Genomic DNA, 16,464 nt, shown 5'->3' with positions numbered 1-16,464 from the left:
TTGTTTATAAAGTAGTCCAAGACTTCCTAGATATACTGGATAGGATGGGGCTGCCAGCGTGTTGTGATTTGGCAATGTGTGTGCATGTAACCCACGCCTACCAAGTGTGATAAGAAACATGCTTGCAAGCTTTCCAATCAAGTAGGATAACTTTACGTACAATGTTGGTAAGCAGATCAGAGAAGGGGATGGTTGTTTGCAAGCAAAAGTGGCCTCCAAGCCCATGTAGGGCAAGTGTGATAGTGGAGAAATCAATGGGATAATTGTATTGAATATTTTACTTAATTTAGTTGTTACATCATTCCAGTATGTGGTAAGAACATGACATGAACAAAACATGTGTTCTAAGTCACCTCTCAGGGTTTTACAGGACCAACAAGTATCAGTACACCTCACGTTTCAATTTAAATCGTTTACTAGGGGCCCAGTAGAGAGACTGTACCTCAAATAATTATTTTGGTAACAACGAAGGGACAAGTTTTACATGGATCAGGTTGAACCTGATTTTACTCTAAGCTTCTTCAGAGCGTGCAGTTATACCCTTATAATTGAAATAACTCGACCATTTACTACAGAGGCCACATTTGGTTTTAGAGGAACCCTCAAATATTTACTTAACCCCTTCCATACTCATGACGGAACGGTTCCGTCATGAGCGTCGGTTGGCCTGTGCTCATGACAGAACCGTTCTGTCATGGTTCCATAGGCCCAATGGAACGTTCAGCACAGCGCAAGAATTTGCGCCGCGCTGAACGGGTTAAAAGATCTTGGAGGCTACATGTCCTCCTGAGTGGATACTCTTGAGGGCAGAGGAAAAACAAGTGAATTTTAAAGGGCCCAGTTTAGAGAGTCTAACCTTGAGCTTCAAAAAGTCATAAAAATCCAGGTTGAGTAGTGCAAACTTCTCTTGCAATGCAGCAAATGACAAAGGTTTCCTTATCTACGTACAAGTCTGAGATGACAGCAATGGCTTTTTTGTCCTTGTCAATGCTAATTGGAATGGGTAGCTAATGTGTTTTTCAATCCTAAGTGGATTGGTTAACCGGTTGCGGGCTGTAAACAGCCGGACTATAAACTTACAGAATGTCTGGAAGATTGTGGAGTAAGGCCATTTTTGCTGGCTACAAACGTGGTCTCCGAAACCAGAGGGAGCACACCGCTCTTCTGAAAATCGAGGGGGTTTATGCACGAGATGAGACAGAATTCTACTTGGGCAAGCGATGCGCATACGTGTACAAAGCCAAGAACAACACCGTAACTCCTGGTGGCAAACCCAACAAAACTCGTGTGATCTGGGGAAAGGTAACTCGCGCCCATGGTAACAGCGGCATGGTCCGCGCCAAGTTCCGCAGCAACCTTCCCGCCAAGGCCATGGGGCACAGGATCAGAGTGATGCTGTATCCTTCAAGGATCTGAATTGCTGATCACAATAAATCGTGCTAAAATTCCAAAAAAAAAAAACAGGGTTCAATTACATCCAAATCATACCCTGGGCCACTAGGAATGCTGTCTGGTAATTGAACCTATCTTGGAAGTTGCTGCCACCTATGCAGAAATATTATGAGACATAGAAAGGCAGTAGGGCTATAGGACAGTCACACTAGTATTTATCAGTATTAGTTCGACCCAGACACTCAACTGTTTGTGATTCTACTACCAACAAATCACAACACATAATTACTTAGCACGTACAGGACAAGAGTGTCTATTATTAACACGTGTTATCATTGATAATATCTTTGTCTTTTTTAGAAACTTCACATTTCCATCATTGATGATGCCAGACATCATAACTAATATAGACCAAACATATAAATTATCCAACCCGTAGTTATGGGAGTGTACATTAGTAATACTAGTAGGGTCACGGTCTATTTGTATGGATAATTTGTTGATTAATGTATGAAAATGGTTTAGGTGATTTAGAGTGAAAATATGTATATGTAAAGCAAAAATCAAATAAAAAAAATGTGTGATGTGTTTTAATCGTTTCAGCCCTGATGAAGTCCGTTTTGGACGAAACGCGTTAGCTGGGATGAATTCATGTTTACATCTGCAAAAAGAATAGAAATAAATAAAAAAAAAATCATCAAGTTTCTGTGCTTCCTGTGTGTTACTAATGTACACTCCCTGATTACGGGTTGAATAATTTATATATTTGGTCTATATTAAATGTGATGTCTGGGCATCATCAATGATGGAAATGTGATGTTTCTAAAAAAGATGAATAATATTATCAGTGATAACACATGTGTAGATAATAGACACTCCTTTCCTGTATGCACCTATGCAGGAAGGCGACCTGAGTTTCTTAAAACTCCTTTTGGCCTTCTTGTTGCTCCAAACACACTACGCACACATTTTGTCTACTTTTGGGATAAAGTATGTGGATAGGTAGATTGGGGGCCTACTAGGCAAGAAACTAAGTTAATTAAAGGCATCACCATCATCTTTGGAGTTTGTAATCTGACCCACTATGACATATATTTGGGGAACCAAGCCTTCAAGAGGTATTTCATTTTGTCGATTGTTTAGCATTTGGTTTGAGATATAGACACATCCAAATTGTTACAAAACCAGATTCCCAAGTATTTGATCAATTTAACTAGCTACTGGAACTGTGAGTAACATAGACAAGAAGGAGTACAGTGGAGATTAAGAAGGAAAACCTCTCTTTTGTCCTTATTCAAAGAATATCCTGAGAAGAAGGAGAACATGGTAATGATATCCGTTTCCGCGTCTTCCGTGAAGAATAAAATATCATTCTTGCAAGTGGCTGTTTTACAGATCATATTGCCACATTTCATCTCTGCATTGTATGCGGATATATTCAGCATCAATATCGATGCATTGATGGCAAGTAGAGAAAGCAATGGTGAGAGCGGTAAGCCTTGATGGGTGTCCAGTTGGAGTGGAACCGGGGGACTCTAGTATTGGCATTCAGGGCCATGACCATTTTGATGTGAGTGTCCTTGAGGCTGTACCTAATTAAAGCAACCAAAAAAAGGGCCAAGACACCTAATTAAAGCCCTTCTCTGCGTCCAGAGCTATGCTACTGTGATGGATGCTTGCGGAATGGCTGATTTTTCAATAACATGGCTGAACAGACGAATATTATTGCTTGCTAATCTGTCTTTGATTATGCACATCTAAGAGCGACAAATTAACTTCGTAATTAGAGAAGTGCATCAGGACACTAAGATTTTAGCGTAAGTTTTGGTTTCCATGTTTATTAAGGAAATTGGTCCAAAGTTCTTTGGATTGGAGGGATCTTTCCCCTCCTTTGGGATCATTACAATAGTGGCCTCCGCTGCAGTACCCAACACATCCCCTGAGGATGCAAAGTTGTTTAGCATGCTTTCCAGGGGCTCCTTAATTATTCATTGAAAGGAATTGTAAAAACGTATGGGAAGGCATCCAGGCCGGGGGCCTTCCCTGATGGATCTCACTATGCTCTATCAGTTTATTCAGTCTCATATTATTCTCAGTGGAAATGGCTTTTTTCTGCAAAGACTAGAGGAATTTTAGGCAAGTATCTTTTTGTAAGTGGAAATTGAGGGGGAGTATAAGTTGGTATAAAGTTTCTGAAAGATTTTAAGAATATAGCTTGGCTTCGTTTTGATTGATCCTAGGGGATGTTTGATTTTAGAAGTGAATGTGGAGTTTCTTGTGAATTTTAGGAAAGTAGCTAGTGATTTCCCAGCTTTGTTAGGGTAAAATAATATTTTACCTTTCTGCACTTGGCCCCACAAATGTGCGCGTTAACTCACAATTTTGTTCTATTTATATTTTAGTTTTTTTAGTGTTGGTTGGGCTGAGGGGTCATTCAAACATCTGAATAATATTTATTGGGATTTTACATGAGCTGAAAATTTGCCCATTGAAGATCTGATATCTTTGTTTTTGTGCCATGCTACAAATACTTGCCCACGAACAAAAAACCTTTCAAGGTATCCCAAAGAGTAACTGGTGATTAGACTGAAGAGGTGTTGTCCTTTTGGAACAAAGCTAACTCCGTGCTTAATTCCTGTGCATTAGATCTGTTCTCCAGAATTTCAGTGTTCATACTCCATGAAGGTTTTTTGGGCTGAGGAGGCAGGATCCAAAGAGAGACAGAGAAGGCTGAAAAATCTAAAATGTTAATGGGCTCATTGGAAGAGATTAAGGTGTCTTGTAACAGTGTATTGTAAACTACTATCACTGTAATAATATACAGGTGAGGATGTGGCCTAACAGCTAGAGTGGTCGCCCTTGAAGCTAGGGAAGCAGGTTCGAGTCTCAGCAGGGACACTCAACATCCTGTGATTCTGGGTAAATCATTTAATCTCCCCGTCCCTAGCAAAATGTATGTGTCCATCTGTAACGCAACTGATACTCATGTAAAGCAAAATGATAACTTCGGATCGAGTTTCCACTAACTAAAATGCAATTTTTTTTTAACCAATTATAGAGAAACTATTGTTTGGGAAGGAAAAGTAAGTACATTTGAAGCCGGTGAGGTTATGTAGCCTCCATAGGTCTAGCAGGCCATACGAGGTGCAAAGTGAGCGTATTACTTTGTGAGCTTTAGGGGTTCAATATTTAAAGGCAAAGTTTCTATCTAGAATAGTATCCATTGATAGATTAAAGTTCCCCTCCCAGAATGATACAGGCCTTTGTGGGGAGCAATGCCATTTAGGCAGCTAACCTGGACCACAAGACAGGGTCGTCAGTGTTCGATGCATACATGTTAATTGCAAATTATTCTGAATACCCTGATTGGAGTCAGGTAATCAGCCATCTACCACGATCATCCTGCTCAAAGGTAGTGATCGGTAGGGCTGATTTCCTGGATATTGTGGTGCACGCCATTTTTCATAGAAATTGCCGGGGATCAGGATAAGTTGTGCACCCAGCCATTAAGCATAGAAAGTGCTTCTTTGTGTTGAATCTTTGTTTCCTGTAGAAACACCAGGTCTCCACTCAGATTGTGGCAGTAACCAGAGATTTGCTTGTGCTTCACTGGGTGATTAAGCCCTTTCGTGTAAGGAGAAATTACTTTCAGTGTAGACATAAATCAGACATGTAAGCCTGTGATGTACTATTTGGTGTAAGGAGTAATCGTGATCTACCCAACGACCAGAGATAGAAGTGTACCTTGGGGAGCTATGTGGCTCTGAAGAGAAAAGAGTTGAAGATATAGAGGGGTGAGAGGGTGGGTTACCCCATAATAGGAGACGAGAAACAAGAAGACTCCCTGAAATACGGGAGAAGCACATCAAAGAGGCAGATAAATGTACACAGAGCAGTGGGGCAGACGTAAAAGGGGAGTGGTAGCCCTGCAGACCAAACAGTGCAGAACAGAGCTATCGAGAAGACCAAGTTTTTGTATAGAACATAGTAGCTGGTCATCACATTTGATATAAAACATTATGACCCACTGGATAGGGTAACATAGAGATCACAAGCTCCTATAAAGATCATGCTACGAACGTCCACCAAAAAGGCATTGGGGTGGAACAGTCGGTCACCAACTCACACCATAAACAATCTGAAAAGAGAACAAACTATCATATGTACTGACAAAGCTATACTCAATCCCAGATACCATGAGCAGCCCACCCAGGTCAGGCACCACAAGACCAGGCCCACAGTGTCATGTGTCCCATTAAGGCCTAGTAGGAAATGCCGCCAAGTTCTACATAAACACAGACCTTTCCTAAACTTGCCTTCACTTTTTCACATCGACCTTTGACACACATTTACATTCATGAGACTTAGCTTAGTTTCTTGGAAACACGGACCTTGCTTACACTAATAAACTTTGTGAGAACACTAGCATACTGCTTTGCATTGTGCACAAGGCCTACACGTACGTTGTGCAAATGAGGGTTTTTTATTTATGTCCATATGCTAACACAGCATATGTAGAATACAAACAGTGGCAGCTGTAGGAAAGTGGCTCTGTATATACTATACCAAACTAAGGTATAGTGGGCACAGAGTCCAGTGGATCCCAAGAGGCTTTACAGAGGCTAAAGTAGATAATACTTATGCTCTCTTTTGTGGTAGTGTGGGTGACCAGTTAGGCTTATCAGGGGGGTTTGTTAAGCATTTGTCGTACACATTCAGTCAAGAAATGATCACAAGCACTCAATGACTAAATCAGAAGCAATGGTTAGTAAAATTAGTACTTTGTTATTTTATTAATAGAACCAAAATAAACTTAGTTGCAGGTAAGTACAGTTTTCAAATTGGCATACTTTTCAACGCAGTGATAGAATACTTAGTGCAAGACTTCAGTTCAGCAATATAGATACAGTTTTTAGAAATAGCAATACTTTACAGATCAAGGAAAATATACATTTAGTGCAATATTTCAAATGAGCAATGTTATCCTATAGGAGGAAAACAAGAATGCAATTTTACAGTTAAGTACTTTACTCACAAACTCAGTCTTCTGGATTTTAGGTCAACACAGGGCAAGGTTTAAGTGAACTCCAATGCTGCACCACCAGCGGCACTGGAGCGGCTAGGTGCAAAGGTCAAATTCAGAGTCAGGTACCCAATGTTAACCATTGGGGACTCAAAGTCATGCCAATTACAGATAAGTAAAGCACAGTTGGAGGTCAACCTTCTGGGTTAAGACAAGCAGTGGGGAGTTCACGAGGCAGCACCAAACGTACACCCTTTACGGCACAAGGGCAGCCAAGTTCAGAGTACCAACACAACAACCAGCGCCGCATCCAAATCAGTGGAGGACAACGGTTTTGATTAAAGGCTACAGGCTCGGACCAGGAAGCTGGACAAAGGTAACCGTTGGTTGGGCAGGTAAGTTCCGATGTTGAGGGTCACCTGGGCACCATCGGTTGGGCTCCCCAAGTCCTGGGGTCTGTGGGTGCAGGGGTGTCCATGGACGTTGGAAAAGCCCTACCGGAGTCAGTTGCTGCTAGGGGGACCTTCGTGTTGAGACTGCTGGCATTGTCGGGGAGTCCAGGAGGGATCAGGCAACAGTGGACTTGGGCTCTGTATTGCTGTGGAACCTCGCTGGGAATGGTGGGCCACTTGGACTCGGGCCGGAGGTGTCAGGTGCAATGTGGGATCTGGAAACCGGGTTTTGTGTTTATGCAGGTCATAGAGGTCTTTCTTGGAGTGTCTTTGTTGAACAGGGCCACTGTTCTCTGGAATTCTGGTCTTTGTTGAAGGCAGTAGTCCTTGTAGAGGCTTTTGCAGGTTGTTGGGTTGCAAGACGAGTCGTCGTTTTTCTCAGGATCTTCGAGGATTGCAGACACGCTGGTAGGGCTGGGGAAAAGTCAGTGGGTGTCTTCATTCTTCTACTTAATGGCTCTGGGATGTTATAAAATCCTCCAACCAATATGGTGAATTTTTAAAGGAGGGGGGTCACTTCAGCTCAGGACACTTTAGCAGTGGTCTTGGCTGAGAGAGGACACACACATCTCCTGCTCACTAATTTTTCCGCTGAACTTGCTGCCAAAAGTGGGTTTGGTCAGGGGGGCGGGTATCTCCACTAGCTGGAGAGGCCCTGGTCGGCATTACAAAGGGCAGGAAGCCTTTGGGGCTCACTGCCCTTCGATGCTGTTCCTGCTGGGGGTTGGTGTGAAGCACCACCACTCAGTGCATGCTTTGTTTCTGACCCACAAGAGCAAAAGGCTCACACCTCTGGGGTCAGAAACATGTCTTGAAGTGGCAGGCTGGTGCAGACCAGTCAGGCACGCACTAGTAGTTGGTAAGTTTTCAGGGGACACCTCTGAGGTGCCCTATGAGTGAATCTCTTAATTAATCCAACACTGGCATCGGTGTTGGTTTATTAATCTGAGATGTTTGATACTAAACATCTGGGAAATTGGTGAAGCCATCATGGAGCTGTGGAACTCGTAGTGACAAGCTCCCAGCCCATGTACTCAGTATGGCTACACCTTGCACTTCTAATGTCTAAGAATGGACTTAGACACGATAGGGGCATATCTGCCCATTCAGTTATACCCTCACAAGAGGTATAGTGCACCCTGCCTTAGGGCTGTAAGGCCTGCTGTAGCGGTGACTGACCTATGCCTCTTGCAGTGCTGGAGGGCCTGGCACACAGGGATGTGTGTCAGGTCGACTCTTCGTTTTTATGTGCACTAAAAAATGCAGGTTGCAGTGGCAGCGTGCATGTGTTTGGTGAGGGGTCTTTTAGGGTAGGGAAATCAAAGGAGGGAGGAAGAGGTGGTGCTGTGTGGCACCGAGGTGGGCAGGTCCTCCTCTTGCGAAAGTAACAGTAATCAGAAAGGTCCACCTCGAAAAGGGTCAGTGTGTATCCTGTTGTCTATGGAATACACACAATGTGTTAAAATACCCCTCACACACCAAAAGGGCCCTTGGTGCCATGCTTCATCATCGGGGTCTTCCCGCCCAGCTGCCGGATGGGGCAGTGCTGCGACAAGCGACTACGCTGGAGCACCTTTTAAATGTGGGTGCTATGTGAGTGAATTTGAGTGAGTGTCAGTGGGGTCAGGGGTGATGAAAAGTGATTTGCACTGCCAAAAAAATGCCACACCTCTCCTATTCTCCATCGGTTACACTGGTTACCGGTTAAACAATGCATCCAGTTCAAAAGTTTATGTCTAATTCATAAAATTTTGTATAACACCGCCCCTCAAACCTTGCAGGGACTTTGTTCCTTCTATGTCCCCTCGCGTGCCCTTCGCTCAGCCGACCTGTCACTGGCACGCACGACTAAGATCCGAAGGTGCCGAGCTGGTAGTCGCTCATTTAGGCATTTGGCGCCGAAGCTGTAGAATTCGATCCCTCGTGGGGCTCGGGCCACTTCTAACCACCTGCTGTTCCGTAAACAGATTAAAACTTGGCTGTTCTCTTCCATTTAACTTCACCTTTTCTGTTGTGTTGCATTGTTCTTAGGTATGTCCGCAGCGCTGGGACGCCCCATTGCTGGGGTAGCCATGCGCTATACAAGCAGACTTAACATAACATAACATGTGGGCCAGAGGTGTGCCAATTATGGACACAAATGTAAATTTTTGGGAAAGAACACAGGCACTAGAAACCTGGTTAGCTGGAACTCAGTGCACATTCAGTCAAAGAGCATCAGAATCAGGCACAAAGTGGGGGATAACTACGCAAGAAGGGACACTTTCCTACAGCAGCCTGATCACAATCTTGGCCCAAGGCAAGGATGCCTTTTTCTATATATAAACATCAGTTTCCGGATATAGTCATAGAAGGCACTTCTGCTGACTTCGAGAGGTACCTACACGCTGAAGCTTTTGCCCAGCAGCTGACTGACATCTCTGTGAGGGGTGCACAGTTTGTGACCAAAGACGGTGTCCTACATTGTTACCGACCAGGTAATGGGGTTGGATCATCCAGAAAGGGATTTCTTGGCAGAACAGAGCCGCGGCCGGTAGTGGGAGTACTGGCCGGATGGTGACGTGGGTAAGGGAAGGGGCAGGGTGGGGGGAATAATGTATGGATTACGGAGTTGAACAGGTAAGAAAACATATAAATAAATAAAAAGTATTTCGTTGCTCGCACTGCATCATATTTGGTGATGCAGTGCACGCAACGAAATTCATTTTATTTATTTGTATGTTTACTTGCCTGTTAAACTCCGTAATCCATACATTACTACTCCTCCACCCTGCCCCTCCCCACTTCACCGCCCGGCCGGTACTCCCACTACCGGCCGCGGCTGGCAAAACATACACATTCACCCTAGACAAGTAGGTTAGGGTTTTGCATAGTAGGAGCACACAGAATTGATTGTTATATTATTTCATATGCTTGCATATATACCTTGTTTCAGCCCAATGTTGGAACCTATCTTTCTGTTCACTGTCCTGACGCTTATAATTACTTTCATCTGGTTCTGTCTATTGATCATTTCAACACATACTTTCTATTCAAGAATCCCTTTAGTTCAATAAACATTTAAAATGTCCCTTTGAGTATTCTTTATATATTTATCTGAGCAAAAAAGAGCACAAGTGTATGAGCTAAAGGTTCCTGCGAGAACAGGGTTGTCATGTTTAGTGGTTGCCAGAACTGTTCACTCCCTATCTAGGTTAGGAGGGGCTTATGGTGGCACTCTGAGCTGGCTGGTCCAAGGGACAACATACTCTGCAGGGGGTGCATGAAATCATTCTGGCACCATCCTAAAGTTTATGGATTAGTGGAAACTACATGACAACAGATAGATGCCAGATCCCATATTAACACTATAGGCACTCTTGGTAACTGTCACCAGAATGGGTTAAGAAATGTGGTAGCCCTCAGTTGGCGCCTAATGACTGGGGTACTGGCCTAGCCGGGCAAGAATGCACAAGTATAACACAATGGTCCCCTGTAAAGCACCACCACCTAGAACCACAAAATCTATAATAAAAGGTTGATAGACCTAAGAACTGAAATTGCGCTCACACATTCACAAAATTATCAATGAGTAAGTAAGCAATAACTTCAGAATCAACTAGTAGAGTCTACAGGGAGGCAAATATACCCTAGTACTTTGATCCTGCAACAAAAAAGCATGTTCGTCGCTTTCGCATAGCATAACTGTACCAAACCGCCAGTCTCCATGAAATACTTGCATAGCAAGGGATCCTCATTATCAGAGCAATGAAGACAGTTGTATAACAAGAGAGCGAGGCCCCCTGCGATATGCGAGTATACATGTAGACAGCATAGTGTCAGATCCCTAGGCTGAAGTTAGAGAGTGTGGTCGCTTTATCACAAAGGGCGCGCTCTTTCAACATAAAACCGGAATGGTTTTACTTTAGGTTAAACAATTTGGAACCTTGTTCATATAGGAAGGTTTCCACAGATCGTTTAGTTCATAGCAATTGTATTTATTGGTAGAACATTTCTTTAGAAATTGACATCATTTCCAGTGAAAAATTCATTTTAGTTCATGAGTATTTCACAACGTTACATTATGCCCAATGCATTTCGGGTTATAAACCGAAAACCCTTTGTCAGGGGCCTGTAGAAAATGAAAACATACAAGACCTTAGCATTCAAAACGAAAATCTTGGCATTCAAAAATAAAGTTTGTTCATCACATCTTCATAGTATTCAATGCGTGCCTTTGTTGTATCACATTGCATCATTTCAAACAAATCCAAACATTATGTGATGTTATATTCTTAGTCATCGAAAATCTAATGCAAAACTTCGGTAAAGCAGTCACTAGAACACGATAGAAAGAGATTAATAAAACATATCAGTGTCACTGTCAAAAGAATAACGTGCAAAGCAATAACTTACAGTTTGTAAGGAACGTGAATTACACCGCATGAAATTCAAACGTGGAAGCGAAGGAATAGTTAGTCAGCCTATTGGGTGCATTTTTGTAGTGATGTGACGGAGTCACGTGATTGCCAGATCGTAAAAATGTAAGCGCGTTAGAAAATAGTCAGAATATGCCGAAAGCCGGGTTGAAAAGACATCCTTAGAAAAAGAATAATTTAGTGAAAGAAAGGGTGAATGGTGTTTACTGGATTGACACAAAAGTCAATTACGAGTAGTGTGATGGCTTAAAGTTCCGACCACGTGGTGCAGATAGCGAGCTTCTGATTGGTGGATAGTTCCGATCCCGTGGTAAAAAAGGGTGAAGAGGTGATTGGTCCACCATGCGAGTGACATTAATAAACATGGAAAATATACGTGTAAGCTGGACACATAGAAAAGAGACCACATGCATAGTGTGTACTGTAAATTCGAATATATGGCAAACAATGTAAAACATAAAGCTACCAAGTTAAGTGACTGGTACATAAATTAATCAACACATATCAAAGAAACGAGATGTATTGAGAGAGCTTATTTGCATAGGGGATAGAGTCAGCCATAGGGGTCGAATGTTGTGTAGAATGAATTACAGTTTTATAGAAAGCACAACATTTCAATTCTGTCGTTAATTCCAGTTGGTTGCAAAGCATTAACTTTTTTTGATCCAAAAAAATTTGGCTTGCAGACGTTGTTTAATTGGGTCCATATCACAGCGTTGCGGGAGTATCTCCAGTATAGTAAATTTTAGTTGAGCAATTTGATGGTTGCAGTCTAGCCAGTGGGTGGCTAATGCAGATTTCATGTTCTTAGTCCGGATATTGCTCTTGTGTTCTGATATTCTTATCTTGATTTTTCGTTCTGTTTGTCCTATGTATATTTTACCACACGGGCATTTGATGGCGTAGATGACGTTTTTAGAATCACAGGTGCCTGTGTACGTTAGGTTAATGTTGTGCCCTTGAGTTGGATGCATGAAGGTTTTTCCAGTTATTACGTTATTGCAATGTATGCAATTTAGGCATTTGGCCATTCCTTTGTGTTGTGAAATAATTGGTTTTTTAGTGTTTAAAATTTCCTTTAGGTTTTGTGATCTTCTGTATGCAAAGGTTATGAGATCACTGTAAAGATTGTGTAGATCAGGTTCTGAGTTTAGTAGCAACCAGTGTCGATTGATGATTTTTTTGATTTTCTTGGTATCTGTAGAGAATTTCAACACGCATACTGTTTTTTGATTAACTGTTTTATGGACTGTTGTTAGTAAGTTTTCTCTTGGAAGTTTGGCTACTTTCTTAATAGATTCATTGAGGATCTCTTTGGGGTAACCTCTTGTGAGGTATTAGTGTTGCGGTTCCATCAGTGAATTCTCAAGTGTCTGTACGTCAGAGGTAATTTGTTTCAAGCGAATAAACTGTGATGTTGGTAGATGGTTTTTTAAAGTTTCTGGATGAAAGCTTTGATATAGTAAGCAAGAGTTGCGATCTGTGCTTTTTTTGAATACTTGAGTTTGTATTTGATGATTGATGATTTTGATTTGTACATCCAAAAATGATATAGTGTTGTTATTGATGGTGTATGTGAATTTAATTCTGGGGTTCAGTTGGTTTAGGGTACAGATTTTGGTCAGTAATTGTTCCTTGTCTCCCTTCCAGATTAAAAATAGATCATCGATATATCTTTTGAATGTTATCAAATTTTCAGTCCAATTGGTGTTGTTCAGAATGTGATCATGTTCAAATTTTGTCATGTACAGATTCGTGTATGAGGGGGCCCCCCCAAAGCCCATTGAAGTGCCATTACATTGATTGTAGAAAGTGTTTTGCCATTCAAAGTAGCTGTGGTACAATGCAAAATGCATCAATTCAAGCAGAAAGATTTTATTCGCTTCGCAATTCTCTTCTCTTAGTAAATTCCACTCTAATGCTTCTAGGCCTTCGTTGTGTGGAATTGAGGTATAGAGTGATACCACATCGATAGTGCATAACCAATATTCAGTATTTTCATCAAGTACAATGGTTCTTAATAAATTTAAAAACGCTGTTGTATCTTTAATGTAGGTCTGAGATTTTTGTACAATCTGTTGCAGATACCAATCTACATATTTGCCTATACTTTCTGATATTGACCCGCAAGTTGATACAATGGGTCTGAAGGGTGGTATTCGATCATTTTTATGGATTTTCGGCAACATATACAGTCTGGGTCTTCGTGGATAGTTGGTCATCAGGAAATTTTTTGTTTGTTCGTCAATCCATTGTAAGTTCATCGCGTGATCAAGGATGGTTGAAAGAATTTTTTGGTAGTCTTCGGTCGGATCATTGTTTAAAGGAATATAGGTATTGATATCCTTCACATGTTCATTTACGCTTTTTTCATAAAAGCTGGTGTCCATTATTATTAGAGCCCCTCCTTTGTCGGCTCTTTGGAATGTTAGCTCTTGGTCATTTATTAAGTTTGTGATGGTGCTCCATTCAGCTTTAGATAAGTTACTTTTATTGTTTTTTCGAAAGTTAATTTTTTGGATGTCGGAAATTACTGCTCGTTCGAAAGTTTCGATGGTTTTGTGAGAGTAAGGTGCACAAAAAGAGCTTTTGGGTTTAAAGATTTTTGCTTGATCTGTGGTATTAGGAGATGCATCTTTGAAGAAATATCTTAATTTCAATATTCTGAAAAATTTGAAAAGTGCTATTTCTGTTTCAGGTAGATTAGTTTAGTTATGTTGGGACGAATAAGGTTCCTTTGTTTAGTACCGTCAGTTGTGCCATCGTAAGTTGTTTAGAAGAAATGTTGATAATTAAGTTGTTTTTGCTGTCTGGCTCCTTGTCCTTTTTGCTATTTCTGCTGCAGTTTCTTCTGCCCCTTCTGTTGCGTTTGTAGGTGGTGCATTGGATGCTGGGCTTATGTCTAAAAAAGACGGTCTGTTGGATGATGTACTTGGTTGTTGAGTTTTATTAATCGGTTGTCTGGATTGTGCTATATCAGATTCTGAAGTTAGACTTTCTTGAGATGAATTAGTAGGTGTTTTTGATTTAGGTTGTTGCCACTTTCTTTGGTTATATATTTCAGCCCAAGTGTATACTTCGTCATACTTGTAGTCTATGGTGTCTCTTTTATATTTTCGTACTTTCCGATCATTGACTTCTTTTGCGTACTTATCGAGTTTTTTGTTCACATCTTCTAACATTGTTTGTAGGTCTGGTAATTTTTCCAATTCTTTTTTCATGTTGTTTATATCATTTTCTATTTCTTTTAGGACATTTGAAAGTTCTTGTATAATTAAAAGAATTAGATCTAATGAACATTTGTTCAGAGTTTGGTACCATCTTTCAATGAATTGTTTATTATTTTTACACAACATCGGCTTCAAGGCGATTCTAAGCCCTCGGGGAATTCTTTTGTTTTTGTGGTAGTGGATGAGTGTGGTTGCGTGGAGTCTTTGGTTTATTTCCTTTTTGGTTAGAAATTCAAATTGCCGGATTAGTTGAGCAGTGCTTGAAACATTAGGGCTGAATGCTCTGGTCTCTTGTATGAGTCCGTATATTTCTTCAGCTGCCTCCAGTGTGAAGGCTAATGATTCTGCTTGTTTGGAAGTAATTTGAGCTATATCGTCGAATTGCATCTTGTAGCTTATTGGGTGCGCTAGGAGATGGGTTAGACTGGGATTTCAGAATAGAATTAGCTTATATCTCCGTGCGCTCCTGTTATTAGAATTAGGTGATAAACTCCTCGTGTTGGAGCAGTCCTTGTAACACTGTGTCTGTCAGTGCCTTAATAATGTAGTTAGAGAGTGTGGTCGCTTGATCACAAAGGGGGTGCTCTTTCAACATAAAACCGGAATGGTTTTACTTTAGGTTAAACAATTTGGAACCTTGTTCATATAGGAAGGTTTTCACAGATTGTTTAGTTCATAGCAATTATATTTATTGGTAGAACATTTCTTTAGAAATTTACATCATTTCCAGTGAAAAATTCATTTTAGTTCATGAGTATTTCACAACGTTACATTATGCCCAATGCATTTCGGGTTATAAACAGAAAACCCTTCGTCAGGGGCCTGTAGAAAACGAAAACATACAAGACCTTAGCATTCAAAACGAAAATCTTGGCATTCAAAAATAAAGTTTGTTCATCACATCCTCATAGTATTCAATGCGTGTCCTTTGCTGTATCACATTGCATCATTTCAAACAAATCCAAACATTATGTGATGTTATATTCTGAGTCGTTGAAAATCTAATGCAAAACTTCGGTAAAGCAGTCACTAGAACACGATAGAAAGAGATTAATAAAACATATAAGTGTCACTGTCAAAAGAATAACGTGCAAAGCAATAACTTACAGTTTGTAACGAACGTGGATTACACTGCATGAAATTCAAACGCGGAAGCGAAGGAATAGTTAGTCAGCCTATTGGGTGCATTTTTGTAGTGATGTGACGGAGTCACGTGATCGGGAGATCGTAAAAATGTAAGCGTGTTAGAAAATAGTCAGAATGTGCCGAAAGCCGGGTTGAAAAGACATCCCTAGAAAAAGAATAATTTAGTGAAAGAAAGGGTGAATGGTGTTTACTGGATTGACACAAAAGTCAATTACGAGTAATGTGATGGCTTAAAGTTCCGATCACGTGGTGCAGATAGCGAGCTTCTGATTGTTGGATAGTTCCGATCCCGTGGTAAAAAAGGTGAATAGGTGATTGGTCCACCATGCGAGTGACATTAATAAACATGGAAAATATATGTGTAAGCTGGACACATAGAAAAGAGACTACATGAATAGTGTGCACTGTAAATTCGAATATATTGCAAACAATGTAAAAAATAAAGCTACCAAGTTAAGTGACTGGTACATAAATTAATCAACACATATCAAAGAAACGAGATGTATTGAGAGAGCTTATTTGCATAGGGGATAGAGTCAGCCATAGGGGTCGAATGTTGTGTAGAATGAATTACAGTTTTATAGAAAGCACGACATTTCAATTCTGTTGTTAATTCCAGTTGGTTGCAAAGCATGAAGTTTTTTGATCCAAATAAATTTGGCTTGCAGACGTTGTTTAATTGGGTCCATATCACAGTGTTGCGGGAGTATCTCCAGTATAGTAAATTTTAGTTGAGCAATTTGATGGTTGCAGTCTAGCCAGTGGGTGGCTAATGCAGATTTCATGTTCTTAGTCCGGATATT

General features: G+C 41.0%; 2 protein-coding genes across 2 annotated transcripts in view; both read left to right on the top strand.

Moving 5' to 3' along the window:
• DNAH5 (dynein axonemal heavy chain 5) overlaps window positions 1–16,464 on the top strand; it is a 5,605,957-nt gene that overhangs the window by 4,216,638 nt on the left and 1,372,855 nt on the right. The window lies entirely within an intron of this gene.
• On the top strand, window positions 1,041–1,461 carry LOC147722884 (large ribosomal subunit protein eL33). Its single transcript, XM_086966909.1, has one exon. It carries the CDS (start codon window positions 1,084–1,086, stop codon window positions 1,414–1,416), a length of 333 nt encoding a protein of 110 aa, XP_086823035.1. The 5' UTR covers window positions 1,041–1,083; the 3' UTR covers window positions 1,417–1,461.

Source organism: Lissotriton vulgaris, chromosome 4_1, assembly GCF_964263255.1.
Source record: "Lissotriton vulgaris chromosome 4_1, aLisVul1.2, whole genome shotgun sequence".
In the NCBI taxonomy this organism is placed as follows: Eukaryota; Metazoa; Chordata; class Amphibia; order Caudata; family Salamandridae; genus Lissotriton; species Lissotriton vulgaris.
The sequence above is the reverse complement of the archived record's forward strand: the minus strand, read 5'-3'. Positions and strand labels throughout refer to the sequence as shown.